At 44.4% G+C, this 21,912-nt stretch overlaps 1 protein-coding gene across 1 annotated transcript in view; it reads right to left on the bottom strand.

The window, feature by feature from the left end:
• Positions 1 to 21,912, bottom strand: part of LOC310877785 (proton-coupled folate transporter) — a gene marked incomplete at its 5' end in the record, with an annotated part of 170,275 nt that overhangs the window by 115,092 nt on the left and 33,271 nt on the right. Inside the window, one exon of the mRNA XM_083791733.1 lies at positions 5,153 to 5,340. Coding sequence (XP_083647859.1) covers positions 5,153 to 5,340 — 188 coding nt within the window. The remainder of the gene's footprint in view (positions 1 to 5,152; positions 5,341 to 21,912) is intronic.

Genomic DNA, 21,912 nt, shown 5'->3' with positions numbered 1-21,912 from the left:
TGTCCAAGAAACATCCTGATCTTTTACCATGAAGTGAATAAAGCTTTGTACTTTGGTTACACACGTTTCTATATATACTGTTACTGAATCTGTGTTTGGGGAGTCATTTACGTGCTCCGGGTGTCCAGTATTGCATTTAGTAAATATCTCCTGGGGCGCAATTCCCCAGGTGGCATAGTAGGCTACCTTAAGCAATACCACCTCACAGTCACCACACAAGCTTGCGATGGTGTTGAAGCACACCTCTGTGTCCACAGAGGTTGCAAATGCATCTTAAATCTGCACCCACTACATTCACGATGGTAGTTACAACGGAGCAGTTTAACGTCATGATCAGGACACACACACACGCGCACACGCGCACACACACACACACACACACACACACACACACACACACACACACACACACACACACACACACACACACACACACACACACACACACACACACACACACACACACACACACACACACACACACACACACACACACACATGTACACACACACCCAGTATGAATGGATGTAGTGTCTTAATGTACTGTATACTGTCTATTTGTTATGTAACCATGTGTTAACTAAGCTGTTTTGTAACTGTGAAGATGATCAAATAAACTAAACTAAACTAATGTAGTACTGTCTAAATATATTGTCTACCGTTTGAACATGCAGTGTTTCTGATTCACCGTGAGATGAAGAACTAGCAGTAAAGTTACTGGCTCACTATGATATATTTATTTTCTGCATCACCCCCTCGGGCAGCAAAATTAATTATTGATTCAGAACTGTTCAAATTGGTCTAGTTCCAGCCTTATTTGTTACATTGTATTGTCAAGTGATTTAAGTAAATTATTCCTGTATTCCTGATGTCTTAGTGAGTGAGAGAATAAAAACACATTTTACTGAACATTGGGCCAGCTTTTCCAGTCGCTTTTGAAATCTCACAGCACAGCGGGAATGAACTAAATACTAAACCATTTCAGACGGCTCTCCCGTTCGCTCAGTTCATCAGCTATAGTCTGTAAATTGCATGATAAGATCCCACTTAGGGCAAAGTAAAGTATAATAATTATTCAAACGTTATCCAAAATGGCAACCTTGCCCTGCAAAAAGAATTACCTAATCATTTCCAAGTCCCTGTGGAGTTTTGAGGCAGGGCTCGATAAGCATTAATGGCCTCGCAAACGGGGAGCGATAAAACGCACCTATAGCACCTATAGTAATTTGGAGAAGTCGCAGTGCGACAACGCAAGCGTATTCACGTGAGCGCCGTCCCGTGAATTTGTTGCGCGTGCGCGCTCGTTACGTGCACACGCCCGCGACTCAACAGACCTGGATAAGGTTTAGCTTTTTTCTTACGCTTGCGTTGTCGCGCCCCTCTTCAACAGACCTGGAGGAGACCTGTGTTGATCCAGACCCTCTTCAACAGACCTGGAGGAGACCTGTGTTGATCCAGACCCTCTTCAACAGACCTGGAGGAGACCTGTGTTGATCCAGACCCTCTTCAACAGACCTGGAGGAGACCTGTGTTGATCCAGACCCTCTTCAACAGACCTGGAGGAGACCTGTGTTGATCCAGACCCTCTTCAACAGACCTGGAGGAGACCTGTGTTGATCCAGGCCCTCTTCAACAGACCTGGAGGAGACCTGTGTTGATCCAGGCCCTCTTCAACAGACCTGGAGGAGACCTGTGTTGATCCAGACCCTCTTCAACAGACCTGGAGGAGACCTGTATTGATCCAGACCCTCTTCAACAGACCTGGACCTGTGTTGATCCAGACCTGGAGGAGACCTGTGTTGATCCAGACCTGGAGGAGACCTGTGTTGATCCAGACCTGGAGGAGACCTGTGTTGATCCAGACCTGGAGGAGACCTGTGTTGATCCAGACCTGGAGGAGACCTGTGTTGATCCAGACCTGGAGGAGACCTGTGTTGATCCAGACCCTCTTCAACAGACCTGGAGGAGACCTGTGTTGATCCAGACCCTCTTCAACAGACCTGGAGGAGACCTGTGTTGATCCAGACCCTCTTCAACAGACCTGGAGGAGACCTGTGTTGGTCCAGACCCTCTTCAACAGACCTGGAGGAGACCTGTGTTGGTCCAGACCCTCTTCAACAGACCTGGAGGAGACCTGTGTTGATCCAGACCCTCTTCAACAGACCTGGAGGAGACCTGTGTTGATCCAGACCCTCTTCAACAGACCTGGAGGAGACCTGTGTTGATCCAGACCCTCTTCAACAGACCTGGAGGAGACCTGTGTTGATCCAGACCCTCTTCAACAGACCTGGAGGAGACCTGTGTTGATCCAGACCCTCTTCAACAGACCTGGAGGAGACCTGTGTTGGTCCAGACCCTCTTCAACAGACCTGGAGGAGACCTGTGTTGATCCAGACCCTCTTCAACAGACCTGGAGGAGACCTGTGTTGATCCAGGCAACAACGCCTGCGTTCCTCGCTTCAGGTTTGCAAGGCCCTTCTTAACGCTTCTCCCCGTCCCCTTTTCTCAGAATCTTGGACACTTTATTATGCCAGTGGACTTGACCATGGTATAGTCAAGTCCACTGGCATAATAAGGAACTTGAAGAACACGGGTACAGGCTTTAGTTCCCACATACTATTGATCCGAAACCTCAATCCCTAACCAAACCGATAAGCGCAAGCACGGGAGCAGCGCTTGTCGGACCATCGCATTATCGCATCACATCGCATGTCCCAGCGCTTCTGACCTTTGGTGTGTCGGATCTGCGTGTGCACCCCGAAGAACACTAGGCTATACCATGCACTTTTGAGATTGTGCCCATGCATGCACGGCGCAAAATTGGCTGCGTTCTTGTTCTAAATTACACCGTTGTGCATTGCACAGAATGAAATGCATAATTGTTTTGTCCCCAAGAAATGCCGAAAATAAACTAAACTGAAACTGATTTATGTGTTGTAAGAGATATATTTTCACGGCGTTATATTGTGAGCACTGTGTAGCCATTGCTGTTTTGAAAATGTCTTTGTGACAGTATGCCTTGCATGGCCATGTGGCCCATAGGGCAGGGGCCTATATCCGACCCTTGATGATGAGTGTCGAAATTTCTCCTAGCGCTTAAACCCGCCTGTGCCAGATGACGAGAATCTCGTCATTCTTTGATTTCTATTTATTAATCAAGTACGTATACCGTTATATTTACCGTATTTTAGCTTCCCGCCGCTTGCTTTCGCAGTGTGACCCCATTGAAATGCCCAAACGTCGTCCACACGGAATACAAGTGTGTATTTCTTGGATATTGAGGCTCAGATCGAGGTGATATGAGGTGAGGGACGGCGTTGGCATATTGAGGCATATAATGAGGTGGCGGTGGTCTTTGACATTGAGCACCACGGATATAGGAACATAGGGTTTTTGTAGAACTCTGGTCTTAATGACACGCATGCACGCACACGCACGCCTAACTAGTGTGCCTGGCTGTGTGTTTTGTGTACTAATAACAATATCCCAGAATAGATGCCAACTGCACCGCCTCACATGGCATAAATACCATTACATTAGGTGTCAATATATGTGCATGCACGCACGCACGCACGTGCACACACACACACACACACACACACACACACACACACACACACACAGTATAAACAATGCACACAGCAGGCCTAATACTATACTGTAGCTAATGACCATGACTTTGTTTGTCCAAAGTAAACGTATTAGTTTCGCTGAAGTAAACACGTCGCCTGGCCTGTCTGGTGATTATGTTTCTGTATGTGCTTCTGTGCATGCATGCACGCACGCGCGCACACACACACACACACACACACACGGTCCACTGACTGACAATAACCATGTTTAGTTTTCTTTGCACCGGTCAAAGTCGGGGCCAAAAGGCCTTGATGATTTAATTAGGCTGATAATAACAGGGCTGTAGGGAAATTACTAAATTAATACTGTGATAATTAGTAGTCTGGTCATTTCCGTCCGGGGCTTAAAGAGCCCCAACAATGCAACAATGACACACAACCTGAACACCACTCGCGCTTTTAAAACATGTTCACGTCAAGGACCTCCGAATTTAACCTACCTTCATATAATTGGTCCTCACTAATGTTCATGATGAAATGGATTCATGATAAAATAGCACAATTTATTTCTACTCAGTCTACTGTATGTCTCATATTAGGGCAGTTCAAGATACAAATAAAAAGATATTTAGATATTTATTATCGTGAGAACGATGGCTTCCATTATCGCATTGCAACATTTCAGGAATAGAAAGCCTGCCGTTTCTATTAGCTTGGATTCCCCATCGATGATGTCACTGGGTTTCTGAACTGCCCACAGCCCTCCTATGAGACACAGACCGAGTAGAAAAATAATCGTGCCATTTTATCATGATCATTAGTGAGGACCAGCTATTATATGAAGGTATAGGTTGAAAAGTGATGAAGTGGTCCTTTAAGTCATAGTGATATGTACATTGAAACTGTAGGATAGCAGGCAAACAATGACACTATAACATTCTGTCTAAATGTCTAAATTACATTTTAAAGTTATTTTGTTATAGTGTACACTGTACACTATAACAAAATAACTTTAAAATAAGTAATTGTAATAAAGTAATTGACACTGTACACTGTACAGTGTCCTGACCAGAGGATTGTTACATGACAGAGGTGTTACGACTCCAGCAGCAGCAGGTATTTGCAGAGGGGGATAAACAACTACCATAAAAGTGGAAGTACAGGTCAGCTGCTTTTAACGAGTGCAGTCCTTCTATCTTTTTTAACTAGCTTCCTGGCTCCTTTTGCCAACTCTGAACCGGGAAAGGCTGCTTTCAGTATCGGTGCGCCTGATTCTTGGAATCTGTCGCCTGCCTGCCTGCCTGCCTGCCTGAGAGGCAGCTGAAAATTACCACCGCTGAAGTGCCCTTGGACAAGGCATTGAACCCCTACCATGAAATGTTCTATGAGCAGGGCCTGGCTGTAAACAAGTTCTTGAGCTTAGTCCAGTTACCCTGCCTGCCTGCCTGCCCGCCCGCCCGCCAGCCAGCCAGCCAAACCATGCTATAATAAAATATTCCTATCTAAGTTGACATCAATCCATATCCCCTTCATACCAGTAGCACACATGCCAACCAATCAGGCGTCTGGTTGTTGGTTACCTTGGTGATGATGAGTTGTTGGTAGCACGGCGTTACCAGGAAGGTTGCGGTCATGTACAGGAAGATGATTGGCTCCACGGTGAAAATGCTCCTCAGGTGCTGCAGGCGTGTCTCCATGGCAACGGTCCACCCTGCACCTCTGGACACCGGGAATCCCACCCCGGTACCCCTGAACACTGGAATCAAAGCTAGTTGGAACAAAAGGATATAGAACGTCACCTGGAATTAGACAACATGCACAGCACTTCATGGTGACAAGTTGTAGGCAGTTAATCAAACTAATCGACTCCATTGATTATTTAAAAACGTACTCGATGATCAATTTAAACAAAAAATACTGAAACATGTAATGAAATGTAGCTTCTTTTTTTCAGCATTTGTTTTTTGAGGGGCGCCAGCCCCTCCTAGCATTACATTCCCATTGACAATGAATGGAAAATTGTCATAGTGTCTGAGCAAATCGGCTTAGTGTCCATTTTTGTCCTACACAAACAAAGATTCCCATTGACATTTTACATCATAGTGTCATATTAGGGTCGCATAGTGTCTATTTTACGTCATGATGATGTACGATGATAAGAGCAGTAAAGATATTTTAGGAGCATCAATTGGTGGTGCAGATTTTTTCATTTCTTCACGATGATAAGAGCGCCCCTCACTTCACACGGGTGTGATTCTTATATACAAAATAGCAGATGTAAAAGTTCACAACCGCGTAGTTATCTTGTAGATTTTTCAGTTTTCCTGCAACACTGATTGGTTGGATTGATTGAATACTTTATTAACAGTTTGCAAACAGTACAAAAGTTACAGTTATAAGATAATGTCAGGTAAAAAGCCCTGAGGGCTTGTTTCCATTGTGTCCTCATGTGTATTCAATTCATCAATTCATGCAACAAAGTTATAATCAGACTAATCAATGTGATCATTTGATTAATATAGAGAAAACATATCACCATTATTCAATGAATTGATAAAGTGATCAACAAGAACTACATAATAATCGATTGGTTACTACCTGTAACTGTTGTCTACAGTGAGAGTATAGCAGTTAAACTACCAGTGAAGGCAGTAGTTTACTGATCACAGGCTGTTCCAAAACCACAGTGAACTGTCCATGACTCCCTGCAGACTCTCCGTGAGAACTCTGACGTCAACATTTTACTGTGGAAGTGATGGTTCCTTTTGTCCCCATATCTCACACACACACACACACACACACACACACACACACACACACACACACACACACACACACGCACACACGCACGCACGCACGCACGCACGCACGCACACACACGCAGAGAGAGAGATAGTCACGAGGGCCATGAGTCACGACAAGCAGTATAAAGCAAAGAGAAGTGCTTGGTCGGCATGCACACTTCCTGGTTGTAAAGCTGCAGTATCAATTCTAGCCAATCGCAGCTGATGCTCAGCCAATGAGATGCCTTCGCCGCCGCATGGTGAAATCAGTGGGTCGAGTTTTATGGACCACGGGGTCATGGACAAGTCAATATGTAAACTGTACTCAATATAATACAATAATAACAATAATACTTATTATTAACCTAAGATACAAGTAGGAGCTTGTGAATGGGCTTTTTTTAAAGGTTTCATGACATTAAAGGAGAATTCCATGCTAGAAGGCTTTCTTATCTTTCTTACCTTTCTTTGTAGTTGTTACGTCCCCACCAAAGAGGTCCAGGTGTTTTTTTGTGCAAAAACTCCTTATTGGCTATTTTCCCTACCATAAGCCCTCAATGAATTGCATTGCATTGAATTCACTTATTTCCATCGAAAGAAGTAGTAAAGTGTGCCGCTTGGGATATGATTTACATTATGAAGAGAGGATATATACAAAGAAATTATAATTTTGAGCGATGGAAATAAGCAAATTAGGACAACACCCCATAGCCCCATTTAATTCCCATTCAATTCAATGCAATTCATTTAGGGCTTATGGTAGGGGAAATAGCCAATAAGGAGCTTTTGCACAAAATAACACCTGGACCTCTTTGGTGGGGACGTAACAACTACAAAGAAAGGTAAGAAAGCCTTTTAGTATGGAATTCTCCTTTAATTTCCATTAATTCTTATTTTTTCATTTTATGACCTCAATTACCCCCACACAACCTGAACATTGAACGGTCAGTGGACCTCCTGGGTTTTCTCTGTGTGTCCCGAAGCCCTTTGAGCTGCAAATCCCTGCAAAATATCAGTACAATAATGTGAAATAAACCGCACGCACGCACACACACACACACACACACGCACGCACGCACGCATGCACACACACACGCACACACACACACACACACACACACACACAGAGAGAGATAGAGAGAGAGAGAGATTTAAAGTTCACAGGTGACTTTAAAGGATGCGGTGGTGACTCAGCCATTGTCGTGACTTTATGAGGTGTATATAAGCAGTTCCATGGCTTCAGGGCCACGACGGCAATATCCTCAAAGTCAGGTGGAAACCTTGTGAGTCCAAAACGGCTATCGCTGTCGTCGGGGCAGAAACCACTTATCTCCAAATTAGAGAAGTGAGATAGCCAAAGAACAAGGGCTGGGGAAGAATATGTTTTTTCTCGTCTCCATCCGTCTCCCTGTTTTCTGCAATAGGCCTTTCGGAGTAATGCCCTCTTCGAGGGAATCGATCTGATTGGTTGAAATGGCCATCTAGTACCCGTGCTCCAGACGAGCATCGCTGCACACCTAATCAAAACACGAACACAACTAGAAATGCACTTTGTCAAGCTGCCGACCTGCGCCTTGTGTGCACACAGAGCGCGCAAGTATACTGCTACTAACTAATGTCTATTTCAGCTGCCGTTCTAAATCCTTTAGACCCGTTATTGACCTTATACCAACCTTGAAACGTATACCGTAGTTACGTCACCATCAACAGCCAATAAAGGACCACCATTCTAGACAGACAGACAGACAGACAGAACATGTATGTATGCATACACTAAACTAGCCCTGGAACATGACTGCCATGATGATTATCATGACAGTCATGCAGTAACTTTGCCCTGTTTTTTGCGCTCGCTGCATTTACAAGATTTCCGTATATATAAACATTCAGATTTCAAATATAAAGTACTCACAAAGTGTCCCACGGGTGTTAGTTAGTAGCAGCGCCAGCGATTAGAATTGCTGCGTCCCGCGTTGTTTAATAAAAAGCATTTTTGTCCGAGCTCCCCGGCTACTTTTTTCAAACGGGGTTCGTTTGGGAAATCCACAGTTGCACACCGGGAGCGCACTCGCCTATTAGTCTGTATTGGCAGGGCGGTCAGCGTACCTATATCGAACACACCGAGTGACCCCCTCCTCCCGACCGATAGGGGCGCGTAGTTGAAAGCCAATGGCAAAATAACACCTCGGATAAAAATGCTTTTTATTAAACAACGCGGGATGCAGAAATTCTAATCGCTGGCGCTGCTACTAACTAACACCCGTGGGACACTTTGTGAGTACTTTATATTTGAAATGCGAATGTTTATATATTTTAATTATTTGTAAATGTAGCGTTCGCAAAAACCAGGGTGAAGTTACATCATGACTCTCGTATGAATACGAGAGTCATGTTCCACGGCTAACACTAAACATACCCTATTTGGGGTGCACACGCAAAGGTGGTTTAGACTAGTCATTGGTTAGACCAGTCATTAGTCCTACAACTACAACCTATCTCAAACCCTCACCCTAACCCTAACTTCCCACGGGGCAGCACACCTAAACCTAACCTTCACCCATGTCTAACCAATGACTAGTCTAAACTAAGTATGCACGCCCTCTGCTTGCGCAAGTAATCATACCTGTGTGAAGTGTGGAGGGGGATACGGAATTATACAAAGGTTCAAGACGCACAAATTATATGAGGTGGGTAAGACGCATCAGGAACGTTCCTTGTACAATGGGTGCTGCTGCGTTCCTCGCTGAACACTCTCTGAAAGGACCCATGGCGTTGTCGTTCCTATAGCGACGGCCTTAACCCATGTTAGACGGGAACCCCTTTCGGTGTTTAAGCATTATGTTTAATATACTTTAGCTATTGAAAAATAGCAGATCTACAGCTTGTATAGGTCTTTTTTTTTTAAATCTTGGAAATGTGAAAATATTCTTTCAGAGCAAACGTTTTTAACTCAAATCTTTGCTTCTGGGGGGGGGGGGGGGGGAACAACATATTTTCAGATGGGGGTCCGCGGCCAAATACAGATAATTCTGGGGGTCCTTGACATGAAAAAGGTTGAGAACCACACTGTAGAAACACCCGGATTTTCTGAAAAGGCCCGAAAAAATCAATAATTTAGAAGACATTTGTATAATCTATAGTGTCAGTCAGGTCTAAATGGGTTAAACGCTGAACACTCTCCCGAGTCTGAAAAGGACCAATCTCTGCCTCTGCTGATGAACCTGGAAGCTGTGGATATACCAACCCCCCCCCCCCACCCCCCCCACCCCCCCCACACCCCCCCACCCCCCCCCCCCCCCCCCCCCTCGTCTCTTTGTCCTCCGTACTCTCTCCGAGTAGTAGTGGTGTGTATTTAAGAGCCTATATCGTTGCGGTCAGGTGGAAACCTCGTATGAGCCTATAGATACTCCACACATTGAGGTATTTGTCCTTTATTTTAGTATTTCCAATTTCCAATACTTCTTCTTCCACTTCTACACCAGAGCAGAGTTCTCACATTTCGGCCCGAACCCGACCCTATATACCCGACGTTTTCGCGTATAGGGTATAGGGTTCCAAAGTGCACGGTAATTAGTCGGGCCGGGCAGAGTCTCGGGTTCCGTGACTCAGGCAGCAGAGAGCATGCATCAGTGTCTGTGCGTCTGTCTGTACGTCTGTCTGTCTGTACGTCTGTCTGTCTGTCTGTACGTCTGTCTGTCTGTACGTCTGTCTGTCTGTACCTCGGCATTGAAGCCTAACCAGTGCACCAAGGACAATCGACTACTATAGACGAATAACAGTCTAAGTCCACACTATAATGATCCATAATGTATAAATGCTGGATAAGGGGTCAGGAAAAACGATCGAGGGCCTTTTCGTGTAGGGGTCAGAATAAAATTTGAACTTAAACTGTTATTCTTTATAGTACTCAGTGACGTTACAAAATCGCTTTCCGCTATGTAACCTACTATAGCGGCTCAAAACGTCTCACGTCGTGCCTCGTCTTGAGCTTGTAGATCTGCAATTTGTTGGTATACTTTCGTTTGAACCATGGAGATTTTCTTCCCGGTGGAGACCGAGAGTCTCAGAGTGAATTAAAGTGCTTTAAAATGCAGCTATAGCCATCATATGCACGCTCTCCCTGACACCTCTCAGTAATAGCGTATACTTAACAGACTATCACAGGCATTTAGAGGGAATGTGATGGCTTTAATAGACTGCCTGTGTGATCGTTCTGTTGCCCATCCCCCCCCTCCCCCTCCCCCCCCTCCCTCCATTCCCGCTCACCTATTATTTCTTCTCTGTGGCTTCTGTTAGTACCCCCCCCCCCCCACCCCCTCTCCTCTCCTCTAGGTTTTCCTGCAGACTGTACAGGCATTATGATGTAACTGTCATATTTCATCAAATCAGCCTGCTCTCACGCAGCATACCATTTAGGCATTTAGCAGACCCTCTTAACCCATTCTGACCTGAGATCAGATTCTAAAAAAATGTCAGTCGTTCTTTGATTAAAAAAAAATAGCAGACCTACAAGCTCGTATCGCGCCACTCGGTGGCGCGATATGAGCTTGTAGATCTGCTATTTTTAAATAGCTAAAGCACGACATGATGCTAACACCAAAATGGGTCCCCGGTCAGAATGGGTTAATCCAGAGCGATTTACCGTAAGCAAGAACAAAAAAAAACATGGTGATACATCAAATACATTAAAAAAGAAAGTCATCGTGAATCATACGTACAGTATAAGCTTAAAACAGTGGAATATCATATATCTAATGAAACTATAAGTGTATAGACTAGACTGCTATGTCTACATAAAGTACTATTTAAGTTACATAAATGGAGCCTATATGCATATGCATTAGTGATGCTCCGAGCAGGTTTTTTGGGGACTTAGGTCCGATACCGATACTGATCTTGTGAAATGTTGCAAAATGATTATATGTCAAAACCCACGTCAAAACTGTTCCTGTGTGAAGGGGAGGAAGGGAGAATGTTTATAGGCCTGTCACAAAAATGCTTTATATATATATATATATATGATTGACATTTATACCACTTAAATGGTGTAAAAGATCCGTTTCTCCTGATAGGGTGAATTGCCGATCACAGATAGGGTAAATGCTGATTACCGATCAGAGTGAATATCGGCCGATATGGCTGATCACCGATCGCTGGCCGATTATTGGAGCCTCTCTAATAACGCAATACTACATTGTATCTTCCCTTCTTCTCTGGAGTCCTGCCTCAAAGCAGACCAGAGGTAGAAAGCTGTCGTTTTCCCTGATGTCATCGCTAATAGGGACATCAGTAGGCAGGAACTGGGGGACGGCAATGAAGGACCGGGGAGTCTGGCGTGGCATTGTTGAAATCCACGATCGCGACCGCGGTGGAAAACTGCAAGCACACCTCACGACCATTACACATACAAGTACCACGTTGGGATATGTAAACACATAATACCGTCGTTATCGTGATAAATGCCCCGACATTATCGCGGTCATCTAACACACTACTTATGCAGGTTAAACATGTTCTGTTTGAAAAGCAGCCGAGTATAATGAGAGTGAAACACACCGTGACTCTATAGCAAATCCCTTGGTTATATATAGCTGGTTTGACTGAGCAACATAGACTATACCTCATAGCTATTGTATAGTCAAACAGTGTATAGGTTAGGGGTGTTGCGTGCAGTGATGAAGAACCTGCCCACCATCGAACGCGGAGGCTGGGTGGTCGAATCACCGTCCGGCTTTGTCGGGCTTGGTCTACAGTACATATTATACGGACAGGATTGGCCCAATTCTTTACCTCCTCTCGGTGGGGGCTCCTCACTGGCAGGTGAGCCAGTATAGCACACACGACAACAGTGTCAACACACGGAAAATGTATGTGGGGAGGAAATAATTGGCCTAACCCCTCCCTCTCTCTCTCTCTCTCTCTCGCAGTAAAAAACTAGGAAAAAGAAATACCAAGGTGTAAGTAGAGCAGCAGAACATTATAAATGTCGTGGATTTGTACTAAATTACATCCCGGGGTGAACCATGCTGATGTACGACGGCTCAGATATATATATATATATATAAACTTGCCTTGGGCTCCATCCATCCGTCTGACATTCAGCTGTATTTAATTGAATTCTGGGTGTTGTGGTTCCAAAGAGAGGTCCATTTCAGGACGACGTCCACAGAGAACCCTGCAGGCTGTGTCGGGGCGTGGTGAGACTGATGGTGCACGTCCACGCTGCACTGTCTCTCTCTCTCTCTGTTTCTGGCACAACAGCGCCCCTACTGGTACTAATAGTCATACTCGTGCTCACACAGTAACATAGGCGGGTGGGTTATAACGTCACGGACATTGCTGTTCCTTGGAGTGGTTGCACCACTCAAAAATCACACCTGTGTGAAGACGGACCCGTTAAGGTCCACGTGGTTTCCGTTTGTACACTCTCGGAGTTTGGTTCCAAACTATCATTTAGCTGGGGAGACCCCCTGGAACTCCATCAAGGACCCCACTTTGGGAACCAACTGCTGTATGAGTTCTCTTCCCTCATTGGAGAACATTGTTATCGTGGTCTGACAATGGATGTTCTGTTAATTAAAAGACGTGGACGGACAGGGAGACCCTCGCTGTAACAATGCATGTTCTGTTAACCCATTCTGAACGGGCACCCATTTTGGTGTCGGCATCATGTTATGCTTTAGCTATTGAAAAATAGCAGATCTACAAGCTCATATCGCGCCACCGAGTGGCGCGATACGAGCTTGTAGGTCTGCTATTTTTGAAAAATCGAAGAACGACTGACATTTTTTTAATCTGATCTCAGGTCAGAATGGGTTAATCAGACCAGTGTGTGTCCAGTGGAAACCTCGTATGAATCTGATCTCAGGTCAGAATGGATTAACTAAAGACTTGGACCGCCAGGGAGACCCTCGCTGTAACCAAACAAACACTCAATGTGTCATTGAGCATAACCTGAGCATAATTGAGTGGTATATTAATGACAATGGCTATAGGCAACTCCAAACGGCTCCAAAAACAGCAGGATGCCAGCACTATTTAACCCCACTGATTGCGAGAACAGAAAAATAAAAATTGGGTTGTGCATTCGAGTGTGTTCGGCAATACAGATTGGCTCGCCAGGAACTGTCCACCTCCCTTATTCTCAGACTATAGCCGAGTGATGAATTCATAAAAACGGCTATGCCCAAGTCCAAACAGCCCCAAAGACACACGACGCCAGCCAGGCACTATATCAGCTTTGGTCAATCTAAATTGCGCTTGTTTTCTTTTTAATTTTTTATGTCGATAAATCACGTAACGCAATTCTCTTTCAAAATGGGGTTATATTAAATGCATTTTTTGTGCTTTCCCTCTGACTTGTAATCTCGGCACAGCTGGAAAGGAGAGGCTCTCCGCGGCGGCAGCCCCCTGATCGGTTTGTTTTTCCTCCGGAATAAAATGTAAAGGTTTGAAATGAAAGTAAAACACGCGAGTTAGTTATATTCCCGGCAGGCAGGCAGGCAGCAGGTGAGCGAGGTCATGTGTTGTTGAGACTGATGGTGCTGCAGGTAATTACTGGGCTGAGCTGTGGATGGATGCACTCGCTGCAGAGACACAGAGAGAGAGAGAGAGAGAGAGCGGGAGGGGGGGGGGGGGGGGGGGGGGGGGGGGAGGGAGGGGGTGATGCTGTTCACAGTGGTGGAAAAAGTACTCAAATGTAGCTTGTAATTGTGGGGATGGCGAAAAGGCCTTTTCTGCATTTTATCCCGCCGTGTCCCCTATAGGGTAGGTACCCTCACATGTTCTCCCCGTGTCCCCTAGGGTAGGTACCCTCACATGTTCTCCCCGTGTCCCCTATAGGGTAGGTACCCTCACATGTTCTCCCCGTGTCCCCTATAGGGTAGGTACCCTCACATGTTCTCCCCGTGTCCCCTATAGGGTAGGTACCCTCACATGTTCTCCCCGTGTCCCCTATAGGGTAGGAACCCTCACATGTTCTCCCCGTGTCCCCTATAGGGTAGGTACCCTCACATGTTCTCCCCGTGTCCCCTATAGGGTAGGTACCCTCACATGTTCTCCCCGTGTCCCCTATAGGGTAGGTATACCCTCACATGTTCTCCCCGTGTCCCCTATAGGGTAGGTACCCTCACATGTTCTCCCCGTGTCCCCTATAGGGTAGGTACCCTCACATGTTCTCCCCGTGTCCCCTATTGGGTAGGTACCCTCACATGTTCTCCGTGTGTCCCCTATAGGGTAAGTACCCTCACATGTTCTCCCCGTGTCCCCTATAGGGTAGGTACCCTCACATGTTCTCCCCGTGTCCCCTATAGGGTAGGTACCCTCACATGTTCTGGTGAGTAGTTACGTCGTTTTGTATATTTCTAGGAATTCCAAAGCCTCGCACGGCAGTGGGAAAACTGCGACAGAGCACTGGATGGGTGTCCGGCAGGTCGTCAGTGGAGAGACTGGCTGACGCACTGACCAGGGCTATAGGGTATAGGTAGCTTCACAAAAAAGCATGCATTAATCCTGGTCTCTATACTGCCTCTCCCTGGTCTGTGGTGTTTCTTCCACGCACTACGTCCTACCGGGTAAACTCCCCCCCCCCCCCCCCCCCTGTCAGGTGAAAAGAAGTGGCCTGCTCACTCCTCTCGTATTGAAGGACGCATGAGCTCGGTTCGGGGCTCTCCCCAGGTTGGCAGAGCTATAGGGAGAGCCCAGGATTACATTTTAGGCAATATGGCACCGGGTGAAAAAAATGGGTTACAAAATCGCGGTTTGATTTATTTTTGTCACTGTTGCACACGCAGGAAATTGCATTGACCCATCCTATAAAAACTATAGGAGCAGGGAGCAGTGTGGCACTCTGGGAGCAATTAGGGCATAACCCATTCAGGACGGGAACCCCTCTTGGTGTTTTAAGCATTATGTTATACTTTAGCTATTGAAAAACAGCAGATCTACAAGCTCATAGCGCGGCACCCGGAGCTTGTAGATATGCTTTTTTTTTTCATTGTGAAAATGCGGCGCAAACCTTTGAATTCTTTCAGAGCGAACGTTTTTAACTCAAATCTTTGCTTCTGGGGGGGGGGGGGGGGGTTCCCTGGAACAACATATTTTGAGATTGGGGTCGGCGGCCAATTACATACAGTATATGTTTGGGGGTCCTTGACAACGACTGACGTAGAATCGTGGGTTTTTCAGAAAACTGTCAGGACTTAGAAGGCATTTGTAGAATCGTCCTCAGGTCTTTAATGGGCTAAGAAAGAGTGTTGCTCAGGGACACACATCGACACATTGCTGCATGGCCTCATGGCCACGGATCCTGGGACAACCAGGCGTCTTGTGTGAGATTGCAGATTGGCTATTTTCAAATAGCCAAAGTATATACTTATAGGTATGAATTGGTTAAAGTTCAGTGGAGTAAATAGTACAATATTTGCCTCTGCAGATGTAGTGGAGAACAGAGAAGTGAAAGTATCAAAAACTGGAAACACTCCAGTGTAAAGTTAAAATTCCACTCAAGTAATACAAGTACAGTACAGTAATTGTACTTAGTTACTTCCCACCACTGGCTGGTGTGTGGAGAGCTAAGTGCACAGACAGGCAGGCAGCGGAGACAGAGTACAGGGGCCTCTTCGGGGCGGTGGAGTGGAGGCTCTCTCTAGCTCGGGCTCGGGCGCAATTTGCTGCGGAGATGGCTGGGCCATAAGTCAAGCAGAGGGTCTGCGGTGAAAGCTGTGCTCATTTGAAAAGCTTCAAATTATAAACGAACCCGTTGGGGGAGTTTTTCCTGTTAAAACTTTTATGTGCTCCCCGTGTTCCTAACTTCCTATATATATGAAAGACAGGCACCCAATCAGTGGCTGCTGTTCCTATATGAAAGACATTCACCCAATGAGTGGCTGCTGTTCCTATATGAAAGACATTCACCCAATGAGTGGTTACTGTTCCTATAATATAGGAATTCCTATAATTCCTATAATATAGGAACAGTAACCACTCATTGGGTGAACGTCTTTCATATATTATATGAAAGACATTCACCCAACGAGTGGTTGCTGTTCCTATATGAAAGACATTCACCCAATGAGTGGTTACTGTTACTATATGAAAGACATTCACCCAATGAGTGGCTGCTGTTCCTATATGAAAGACAGGCACCCAATGAGTGGATGCTGTTCCTATACTGAAAGACATTCACCCAATGAGTAGCTGCTGTTCCTATATGAAAGACATTCACCCAATGAGTGGCTGCTGTTCCTATATGAAAGACTTTCATCCAACGAGTGGTTGCTGTTCCTTATATATGAAAGACATTCACCCAATGAGTGGTTCCTGTTCCTTATATATGAAAGACGTTCACCCAATGAGTGGTTGTTGTCGGGCAACACAACAGTGTCACACAAACGTACGTATCAAAGACAGCGACACGTGAAGAAACATGTACAGTGAAAGTATAGGTTAAGAATTGTCTGTGGGTTTTATGAATACTGAACCAGCATAATGTACTAGAAGAAAAAGTAGGTCGGGAGTGGCTTATTGTCGGTATATCAGCCGGTAACACGTGGGAGTCAGTCCCCGTTACAGTCCCCGAGTCCAAGGGGGGAGTCCCTTGTGGTGCGCGAACGCCCTCTAGGGGGTGTGCGACATGGGGGTGTGCGACATTGTAATCCCCAAAGGGGTATTTTAGATCGCCTCATATACGTACTGTTTGAAAAATAAACAAATCGTACAGGCCGCTTCACTCATATGGATATGAAGAATCAACTGACTGAGAGATAACGCTATATTGTTACTGCTGCTGAATTAGTTAGATTTTAGCTAGAAGCAGACTGTATCATATATGAGTGACTGACTGTCATAAACTATATACAGAGACACCTCCCTGACAACACAGAGAAAGCTTCTTTATTTTTGGACCACATTTATATGAAACGATTTCAAGATGACCCCATGTTATTCTCTATAGAGCAATTACTTCGTGAACCAGGGGAATCGAGGGGACGAGCGAGTGACGTCAGGACGTTGGCGCGCTATAGTTCCTCGTTCTTGATCCTAAAGAAGAGATGGGTTTCAGACAGCCGCTTATAAAAGTCTGTATATCTTCTGCAATGTTCTTTTCGTCATTCTCCCAAGTCTCTGAACGGACCCTCACATTTTCCTCGTGAGGACAAGGAAAATGGTCCTCACTCACACTATGTCTATTTTGCCAATTCTAGCTTGACGAACCGAATAGTGGTGCACCACTCATCTATTGAACTCAATGCTATACCGTCCTATTCTTTTCATTTGACCATGGAATAGCAATACAAGTGAGAGCGCACGCACGCACACACACACACGCACGCACACACACACACACGACCCTCCCCCTCACGCCAGCTCCCTCCCCGGCGTCGTGCACGTGCACGACGACTACATTCTGTGACTTGAACTGAGATGTTGGCAAATTGCAATCCATTAAAAAAGGTCAAAGCCATCAGGGATTCCTTTTAGCCCTCTAACACCCGCATTCATTTCTACTTGCAAAAAATAGATTTCAACCTTACTACTACTTTGTACTACTAGGACTAAGACTAAAAAATATGTTATATATTTTTTTTTAATAAAGTTTGATGAAAAATGTATAATAATTATATAATAATTATATAATATAATAAATTAATAATTTACATTTGGGGATATCTTTCACAATAATGAATAAAACATGTTCTAGACATTGCATTGCACAGAGTCCAGACATTTTTTATTTGTGTGAATTTCAGTCTCTGTGGGGGGTATTTATATGCAAATATCATGACCAATGGCATTGAAATGGCATTGCAATGAACATCACTGATGACGTTTAGGTGAAAAAAGAACAGAAAAAAAAAAGAAATTTAGTAATTAAATAAAATAAAATTGTTGCTAAAAAGCAACGCTGGGTGTTAGAGGGTTAGGAAGGAAGAAAAAAAACAAGACTCGAGGTCCTTGCAGACACGCTAACGCACTATTTTCAGCGAACGCTTTCCCCACAATAACATGAAGAGGCGCTAGTATAGCGCCCTGAGGGACACCACTCAACCATACAGGGTTTATGTATAGAAGAGCCGTCACAATTACACATTTAAAGGAGAATTCCATGCTAGAAGGCTTTCTTACCTTTATTTGTAGTCCCCACCAAAGAGGTCCAGGTGTTATTTTGTGCAAAGGCGCATTATTGGCTATTTCCCCTACCATAAGCTCTCAATGAATTGAATTGCATTGAATTGAATGGGGCTGCTGGGGCATTGGGTTTTTGTGCTAATTTGCTTATTTCCATCACTCAAAAATCATTTTTTTTGGTATCCTCTCTTCATAATGTAAATAGTATCCCAAGCGGCACACTTTACTACTTACTTTGATGGAAATAAGTGAATTAGCACAAAAACCCAATCCCCATTGAGGGCTTATGGTAGAGGAAATAGCCAATAATGCACTTTTGCACAAAATAATACCTGGACCTCTTTGGTGGGGACGTAACGACGACAAATAGGTAAGGTAAGAAAGCCTTCTAGCATGGAATTCTACTTTAAGTTGACGATGAACTGTTACACAAACAATTGCAATTAACGATTTAATTGTGAACTTGTGAAAAAACATTAATACAAAATTAAGCCTTTTAGGCTTCCTAATTAGAAATTGCATGTGGCGGATACGACAAATAACGTATATATATATATATATATATAATATACAAAGAAGTTACCGACTTCAGAATCGATTTGTGTTAATATTGTTATACAATGATATATATTGTTATATATAGTGGGAATAGCTGATCTACAAGCTTAGAACGCGTCGCGAAATGGCACGTTGTATATTTGTTTTTGGATTATCTTCCAACACGTGGGAAACGATTATGACGTTTATGGAAAATATCTGCGATTATCTCAGGTATAATAAAAACTGCGACTGGATGATTATGTATGGCCTATTTAAGTGGTTAAAATCCTGAACGGATCCAACTCTACAGGGAGAATGGGACATTGAATTCAGTCAAAATTAATAAAAAGAGAAAGCTAGAGAGAGAGGAAAAAGCAAGTGATAAAAACACACACAGCGTATAGCAGTAAACGCTTCAGAGCATTCTGACACCCTCTATGGTGGCTGACACCGTGTGTCAACTGGCTTATTTGACTTTCTTTTCCATTTTTTTCTCCCCCGGACACATTTCTTCGTCTGCTGGGAAATGTTAACCTTTTTTTCCCGGCCCACAGGGAAAAGTTAACATTTACCACATTGACACGTTCACTGTGAAACATGCACGCACGCACGCACGCACACACGCACGCATGCACACTTGGGACGAAAAAGTGCAATAGAAAATGGGTACGCTCTCAGAGTTACATTATATCTCAAGGGCTGTAACTATATACTTTTCCCTGGGGGGTCCCTAGGGCCACACTTTGAGAACCCCTGACATTATGGGGAAACTCCCCGTACAGTATATGCATATTTGAATATATAATCTAGATTTGTGTGGATGAAGTCTTGAATGTGAATGCAGAATATTTGTCGAGTGTTCTGCACAGATAAGCTTTGAGCTTCAGCCTATATAGATGCCTTTTCGATCAGCCAGGAAGAAATGTTTCTGGATTACAGTTTTCTGTATAGTTTTATTGATTTGCTGCAGGCGGCAACTTCACTGGTACGTCTATATAAAGACCTCTTTCCCTCCCAATCATGTTTTAATTGTTTAATTCGCCGTTTTTGATAACTTTGAAGAGATACAAGGTTTCCCCTCTGACACTCTCGGATATACGTCACACGTTTGGATCACTTGACCGGAGGAACGCCCCTCCACCCCCCCGAAAACGACTTCTCAGGGCTTCTGGGAAGTCGAGGCACAATGCATTGGCTATTGAGTATTTAAGCCGTGACGTAAATGTACATACAAAATGGACTACAAAATGTATTGTACTTTTTTCATATTCATGAAAATGTTTGAGAACGAAAGTTTTTCAGAAAACTGAATGACACGCGTATATCATTAACTGCCAGGTGAAAGAAGCACTTTCCGTTGTGCATCTGTCCCCCGTTTCATTTTTATTTTATAATTCTTTCTGCCCCTATAATATTGTATATATATATATATATCAACGTGTATGTTTCTCTGGACGTTGTTTCCGTTAGTTTTTTGTAATTTTTTTGTCGGTTCAATCACTGTGTTTTGTTGTGTATAGCTCCAGTTATCTCATAACATTAGCGGCTGTTGTGAGGCGCTCCGCGTTAACCCAGATTCTGGCAGTTAACACTTCCGCGTTGCGGCCTTTCAGGGCTTAGGAGGCACTCCCACTGGCTTAGGCGGCGTTTCAGAGTATGGGTTCAGACTCTGGGCGGCGAATCATGACTACTAGGTCGTCAAAGCCAACCCCGAGCGGAAATAGGTCCAGGTTTCATCCATGGCACAAAAAAAAAACGCTCTACAACAAACTGTTGTTTTTGGCAGCAATTTTTTTATTTTAGTTTTAGTCATAGTCTCTTGAGTTTTAGTCACATTTTAGTCACCCAAAATGTTTTAATGTTAGTCTAGTTTTAGTCGACTAAATGTCATAAGATTATGTTGACTAAATCTACAGTTGATTTAGTTTACTAAAATGTATTTTGGTGGGCGTTGATGCTATCGTAATGACTGTTTTTACACTTGCTGAAAATAGCCGATCTACAAGCTCACAACGTGTGGCGCTGCAACGCGTTGTGAGCTTGTAGATCGGCAACCAAGTGTAAAATTACTTATACTGGATCTCTTGTCCACTAGTGCCTTCCTAACATTTTAGTCCAGTTTAGTGTCAGTATATTTAGTCTTAGTTTTAGTCGTCATAGCTTCGTTTTCATTTAGTTTCCATTTAGTTTTCGTCAGTGGAAAAAAGGCAGTCGCCGAACATTTCCCGTCTTAGTTTTAGTCGACGAAATCAACACTGACAAAGTTACAACAGACAGACACACGCACGCCACACAACTGCCAGGGCTTATACGAGCCTCCCTACATTTGTCCTCACACAAGTTCAGAGCATTTGATGGACACTTCATTATGCGCACGCACTTCAGCACCATGGACAGCGAACATGCCATTTCGGAACCCCACTTCAACTAACGAGCAATACTGAAAATTATCTGGAATGTTTGGGGGGGGCGGGGGGGGGGAATAGCACGGCAGAGCCCTCAGTTCAAATACAAGTAGAAATTAATTTCAGCACAGCAGTGCATCGGTTGAAGTATAGAAATTAAATGTCAAGTACACTATTTACATGTCAACAGGGGGCATGCAGGGCCCGGCACAGACAGGCAGGCGTGGAGAGGATCTGAGGACATTTTACGCAGATACTGTACTGAAACTTTTTCACGTCAAGGACCCCCAGATTGGCACTCATCAGCCCGCAGACCCCCTCTTTGAAAAGATATGCCAGGGACCCCCCATAAGAGAAGATTATTTTACGGCTCTAGCAGTGATTCTCAACCCCGTTTACTTTCAAGGACCCCCAGTTTGACATGCATTAGTCTATATGGACTCCCCATGCAATGGCATTTCTATCTCTGGGACCCCTGGAACT

Source organism: Protomyctophum parallelum, assembly GCF_964188405.1.
Source record: "Protomyctophum parallelum genome assembly, chromosome: 20".
In the NCBI taxonomy this organism is placed as follows: domain Eukaryota; kingdom Metazoa; phylum Chordata; class Actinopteri; order Myctophiformes; family Myctophidae; genus Protomyctophum; species Protomyctophum parallelum.
The sequence above is the reverse complement of the archived record's forward strand: the minus strand, read 5'-3'. Positions and strand labels throughout refer to the sequence as shown.